The sequence below is a fragment of the Orycteropus afer genome, unplaced genomic scaffold (assembly GCF_000298275.1).
Source record: "Orycteropus afer afer isolate SDZICR_OR568_19922 unplaced genomic scaffold, OryAfe1.0 scaffold00330, whole genome shotgun sequence".
Taxonomy (NCBI): domain Eukaryota; kingdom Metazoa; phylum Chordata; class Mammalia; order Tubulidentata; family Orycteropodidae; genus Orycteropus; species Orycteropus afer.
Window position 1 is genome coordinate 3,827,273 of NW_006921917.1, and position 6,000 is coordinate 3,833,272.

The 6,000-nt window shown below is 46.4% G+C and overlaps 1 protein-coding gene across 1 annotated transcript; it reads left to right on the top strand.

Moving 5' to 3' along the window:
* The first annotated feature begins 3,759 nt into the window (after positions 1–3,759).
* Positions 3,760–5,644, top strand: PSMB6 (proteasome 20S subunit beta 6). The gene is made up of 6 exons (XM_007952330.2): positions 3,760–3,861; positions 4,251–4,318; positions 4,647–4,778; positions 4,897–5,026; positions 5,224–5,368; positions 5,502–5,644. Exons 1-6 carry the CDS (start codon positions 3,760–3,762, stop codon positions 5,642–5,644), a joined length of 720 nt encoding a protein of 239 aa, XP_007950521.1.
* The last annotated feature ends 356 nt before the right edge of the window (positions 5,645–6,000 follow it).

Below are 6,000 nucleotides of genomic sequence, written 5' to 3' on the forward strand. Positions count from 1 at the left end.
AAAGAAAAAAAAAAAAAAACTCACTGCCACAGAGTCGATTCTGACTCATAGCGACCCTCTTTGGGTTTCTGAGGCAGTAAATCTTTGTTGTTGTTGTTATGTGCCATTGAGTCGGACCTGACTCATAATGACCCCTCCTTGGGTTTCCAAGGAGGTATCACTAGGGAAGTAGATTGCCCAACCTTCCTTCCCAGGAGTGGCTAGTGGGTTTGAACTGCCCACATTGCAATTAGCAGTCAAATGCCTTAGGCACTACTCTACCAGAGCTCTTCAGTAAATCTTTACGGAAGTATATTGCCCAGTCTTCCTTCCATGGAGTGGCTGGTGAGTTTGAACCACCAGCCTTCTGGTTTGCAGTCAAATGCCTTAGGCACTATGCCACCAATAATAGTAATTAATAATTTGTGAATGGCTATATAAGTAGATATGGGTGCTAAATATGTGTGGGAGGTTATATGGGACTACCCCTGTGTGCATATATAATTGTGGATATTTCTATATACGTATTTGTATGTGCTGGGCAATCCTACTTCCATAGTGATACTGCCTCGGAAACCCAAGGAGGGGTCGCTATGAGTCGGGTTTGACTCGACGGCACATAACAACAACAACAACAACAAATATAATAGTATATTCATATATATATTATAGAGCACATGGGAGTATGGTTATGGAAATTTCTTAGACATAACTAAACACTTCATAGCACTTGAAGCCACTGAGCTTGATGGTTAAGGATCATAGTTTTTGGGGGGTCATCTAGATTAACTGGCATAGCGTGTTTCATAAAGATAATGTTCTACATCCTTGTGCAGTGAGTCGTGTCTGGGGTTTTAATAGCTTGCAAGCAGCAATCTAAGATACAACCTGGCTCTGGCTGCAGTGTGTAGAATGGTTTGAGGAGGGGAAGAATATGGCAAGTTTTTCATTTAATAATATTGAACATTCCACCCAACGAGAGAATACAAACATATTCTCCAGTGCACATGAAACATTCTCCAGTTTAGACTATATGTTAGGCTATAAAACAAGTATCAATAAATTGATAAGGATTGAAATCACATAGTACATTCTTCATTCAAAATGGAACAAAAACAAATCAGGAACAGAAGAAAATTTGGGAAATTCACAAATATATAGAAATTAAACAGCATACTCTTGAATGGGTCAAAGGAGAAATCATAAGGGAAATTATAAAATACTTTGAGATGAATGAAATAACACAACATACTAAAACTTACAGGATGTAGCTTAAGCAAAGCTCAGAGAGAAATTTATAGCTGGACATGTCTACAAGTTAAAAATGAAAAAAAATCTCAAAATAGAACCTAACCTTCCACCTTAAGAGACTAGAAGTGCAAACTAAACCCGAATCAAGCAGAAAGAAGAAAATAATAAAGATTAGAGTGGAAGTAAATAAAATAGAGAATAGAAAAACAATAGAAAGAATCAATAAAACCACATTACTGTGGAAAACACTCTAAAAGTTCCTCAGAATGCTAAGCATAGAGTTACCATATAACCCAGCAATTCCACATCTAGTATAGAAAACCAGAAACTAAACCAGAAAACCCCATCTGTTGCCACTGACTCCATTCTGACTTTGGCGACCTCATGTGTTAGAGAGTAGACCTGCTTCATAGGGTCTTCTTGTCTGTAATCTTAACGGAAACAGATTGCCAATCCTTTCTTCTGTGGCATCATTGAGTGTGTTTGAACATCAACCTTCAGATTAGCTGCCAGCCAAACCGCTTGCACTGCCAGGGACCCTTCCTAGCCTAGGTCATTGTTGTGTGCTGGCAAGTTGATTCCAACGGGACAGCAACAAGTTCCTAGGATAACGAGGGACATCATAGCTGTTGTCAGATGGATCTTGGCTCAAGGCAGGGAATACCAGAAAGATGTTGACTTGTGTTTTATTGACTATGCAAAGGCATTTGATTGTGTGGATCATGACAAATTATGGATAACATTGAGAAGAATGGGAATTCCCAAGCACTTGATTGTACTCATGAGGAATCTGTACCTTGACCAGGAGGCTGTCGTTCAAACAGAACAAGGGGACACTACATGGTTTAAAATCAAGGGAGTGCGTCAGGGTGGTATTCTTTCTCCACACTTATTCAATCTATATGCTGAGCAAATAATCCGAGAAGCTGGACTATATGAAGAAAAACGTGGTATCAGGATTGGAGGAAGAATCATTAACAACCTGAGATATGCAGACGATACAACCTTGCTGAAAGTGAGGATGACTTAAGGCACCTACTGATGAAGGTTGAAGAATATAGTCTGTAGTATGGATTACGTCTCAATATAAAGAAAACAAAAATCCTCGCAACTGGACCATGAGCAGCATCACAATAAATGGAGAGAAGATTGAGGTTGTCAAAGAATTCACGTTGCTTGGTTCTACAATCGATGCCAACGGAAGCAGCAGTCAGGACATTAGACGACGTGTAGCATTGGGAAAGTCAACTGCGAAGGAACTGTATCAAGTGCTGAGGAGCAAGGATATCTCCTTGAGGACCAAGGTGCACCTGACACAAGCCATGATATTTCCAATCGCCTGGTATGCATGTGAGAGCTGGACAATGAATAAGGAAGACCGAAGAAGAGTTGATGCTTTTTAGTTGTGGTGCTGGCGGAGAATGCTGAAAGTACCGTGGACTGCTAAAAGAACTAAGAGATCTGTCCTGGAGGAAGTGCAGCCAGAATGCTCGTTGGAAGCAACAATGGCCAGACTTCGTCTCACCTATTTTGGTCATGTTGTAAGAAGGGACCATTCCCTGGAGAAGGATGTCATGCTTGATAGGGTGGAGGGTGGACGAAAGAGGGGGATGGATTGACACAGTGGCTGCGATGATGGGCTCAAGTATAGCAGGGATTGTGGGGCTGGCGAGGGATTGGGCAGTGTTTCATTCTGCTGTGCATGGGGTCGCTATGAGTCGGAAACGACTCTAGGGCACTTAACAACAACAAAAAATACCCAAACTCATTGTAGCATAGGGTTTGCAAGGCTGTAATCTTTACAGAAACAGAATGCCACATCTTTCTCCCACTGAGCAGCTGGTGGATGTGTTCGAACCATGGAGCTGCCACTTAGCCGCTGAGTGCTTTAACCACTGCGCCACCAGGGCGTCCTTTCCCCCCCAACCCCCCTCGTACAGCCAAAAACCCCTGGAGTTGATCCTGACTCATTGCGACCCTATAGGACAGAGTAGAACTGCCCCATAGGGTTTCCCTGGGTTGAAATCTTTTACAGGAGTCGCCAAGTTTTTCCTCCCGGGGAGCGGTTACTTGGTTAGGATCACAGACTTTTTTGGTTAGCAGCCACGCGCAACACAACTGCATCACCAGGGCCCCTCCTAATATACTGTTGTGTTGTTAGGTGCCGTGGAATTGGTTCCGACTCATAGCAACTCTGTGGACAACGGAACGAAACACTGTCCAAGAGAAATGAAAGCATAATATGGTCTATTCTGACTCAGACTCCTAAATCTCTCTTGAGGGCCATTTGCACTACTACATCACATAAATCCGAATCCAAAGGTGCATAGGAAAGTAATCCTTTGACGATTTTTTTTCCTGCCACACTGCCGTCAAGTGCTCTCTGTCGCAAAAGAACCGTCCTATTTATTTATTTTTCCTTCTGCCGTCAACCCAGGCGCAGCTTCGTTCCCTAGAAAGCTTCGGAGAGCGACCAGAGTGACCGAGCGCTTTACGACAGTTGCTTTGTGGCAGCACAGAAGGGGGAAGATGGCGGCAACCTTAGTAGCTGGTTATGGAGCGCGGCCAGCGCTGGCCTGGGGGCCTGAGGCGCTCACCCCCGACTGGGAAAACCGGGAAGTCTCCACAGGGGTGAGGAAGGAGTCGGAGTTCAGGAGATGTGCTCAAGGCTCGACGCGAGGAAAGAATAAGGCCTGAGTGGACTGGGAGAGCTTGGGAGGTGGGGTAGAGTGGACCGTGGTGTGCCCCAAGGAGCGGAGTATGTTGGAGTTGTTTGGGATGTTCGTGGTGGGAGGTGGACGGTGGGTTGAAACGTAGAGTTTGGAATCCTCCAGGGCTAGTGAAGCCCTTGAACTCATGACGTAAACGGGCCTTTCAGGATTTGAGAGATGGGATTTTGGTATAGTGGGGTATTGAGGCCCCGCTGATAGTGAGTCTGGGGGCTGGGTAGAGCGATCGTTGAGGATTGTGTGTGCTGACGAATGTGCAAATGCCCAGACTCACCCCCTTCTTCTTCCCAGACCACCATCATGGCTGTCCAGTTTGACGGGGGCGTGGTTCTGGGAGCCGACTCCCGAACAACCACTGGGTGAGCTCAGGAGAAATAATGTGAAAGGTCCCATCTTTCCCCCTCCTCGCCCTGCCTGTCATCCCATCCTTGCCCGGCACAGACTCCTTGGGAAGGACATACCTCCCCCTCCCTGGAAATAAAGATTTGTCCTAGCTGCTACTACTTCCCAGTTCCCCTCGCCCGTTAGTGAAATCCTTGCAAAAGTCTATTTTCCATCCGGCCCTTAACAATTTGGATGAGAATAGAAATACTAGAATGTTTATCCCTGACCCCTGAGGGAGTAGAGAGGTTGGGATGGAGGTGGGAGATGTGTAGACCCTTCCCCAACTATTCTGCCATCCTACAGGTCCTACATCGCCAATCGAGTGACTGACAAGCTGACCCCCGTTCATGACCGAATATTCTGCTGCCGCTCAGGCTCGGCAGCTGATACACAGGCGGTGGCTGATGCTGTCACTTACCAGCTTGGCTTCCACAGGTGCTTGTGGGTAGGGGAGGAGCAGACATATGAAAGGAGTTGGGGCCTGAGGATCTTTTAAATGGCATGACTCCCAGGTCCTGACTCTGCCTTTCTTGTGACCCTTCTCACCCTTTAGCATTGAACTGAATGAGCCTCCGCTGGTGCACACGGCAGCCAGCCTCTTTAAGGAAATGTGTTACCGATACCGGGAAGACTTGATGGCAGGAATCATCATTGCAGGCTGGGACCCCCAAGAAGGAGGGCAGGTCAGAACCTCCCAGGAAGACAGAGCATTGGAGCCTTTGGTTCTCTTCCCACTCCAGCCACTTTCTAGTTCCCTTTCCAGTCTACGTCACTCCTACTGTTAAGTCTCCCCAGATCAGTCCCACGACGGACAGGTGAGGATATGTGTGTTTGGGAAGAATATGACTGACTGGTCCCTTCTCCTCCCTCTATCTGCCAGGTGTACTCAGTGCCCATGGGGGGTATGATGGTAAGGCAGCCGTTTGCCATTGGAGGCTCTGGGAGCTCCTATATCTATGGCTATGTCGATGCTACCTACCGAGAGGGCATGACCAAGGAAGAGTGTCTGCACTTCACTGCCAATGGTGAGAACTTGGACTTCTGGGCCTGTGAACTTCAACCACCTCACCCCCAAGCCAGGCCAACATTCCTCATTCCTTGTACTGATGCCAGCATGAGCATCAGACTCTAACTCCAACTTTCACCTTCTATCTGCAGCTCTTGCTTTGGCCATGGAGCGGGATGGCTCCAGTGGAGGGGTGATCCGCCTGGCAGCCATCGCAGAATTAGGGGTAGAGCGGCAGGTACTTTTGGGAGACCAGATCCCCAAATTCACCACTGCCACTTTGCCACCCCCTTGAATCCTGGGATTCTAGGATGTAATAAAAGATACCCTGTACTGACCCAAAATTTAATAAACAGTTTATCTAAGAAAATCTGTGTGACTTAGGATTCTTTTCTTGACCTTAAACCTGAATATGTCTAGCCCACTCCTGTTGTCAAACCACTACACTGAGCTTAGAGGGAGTTGGAGAGAAGAGAAGGTGATGAATACTCATTATCCTCTAAGTCTCTGGACAAACCTCTTTCTTCAGACCACCTTCTTTCCCCACACTTCTTTCTCCCCTTGCAGTGAATTGCTTGATGTGGCCCTTCTAGCCATTGTCCTCCATTCTGTGGTGTTTCGTAAATCCCATTATCCATGCCTGTTTGGGGT

Coding starts and splice junctions, on each gene's coding strand:
- PSMB6 (XM_007952330.2), top strand. CDS start 3,760: ATGGCGGCAACCTTAGTAGCTGGTTATGGAGCGCGGCCAGCGCTGGCC. Junction 3,862..4,250: donor ACCGGGAAGTCTCCACAGGG/GTGAGGAAGGAG, acceptor TCTTCTTCCCAG/ACCACCATCATGGCTGTCCA. Junction 5,369..5,501: donor TCTGCACTTCACTGCCAATG/GTGAGAACTTGG, acceptor TTCTATCTGCAG/CTCTTGCTTTGGCCATGGAG.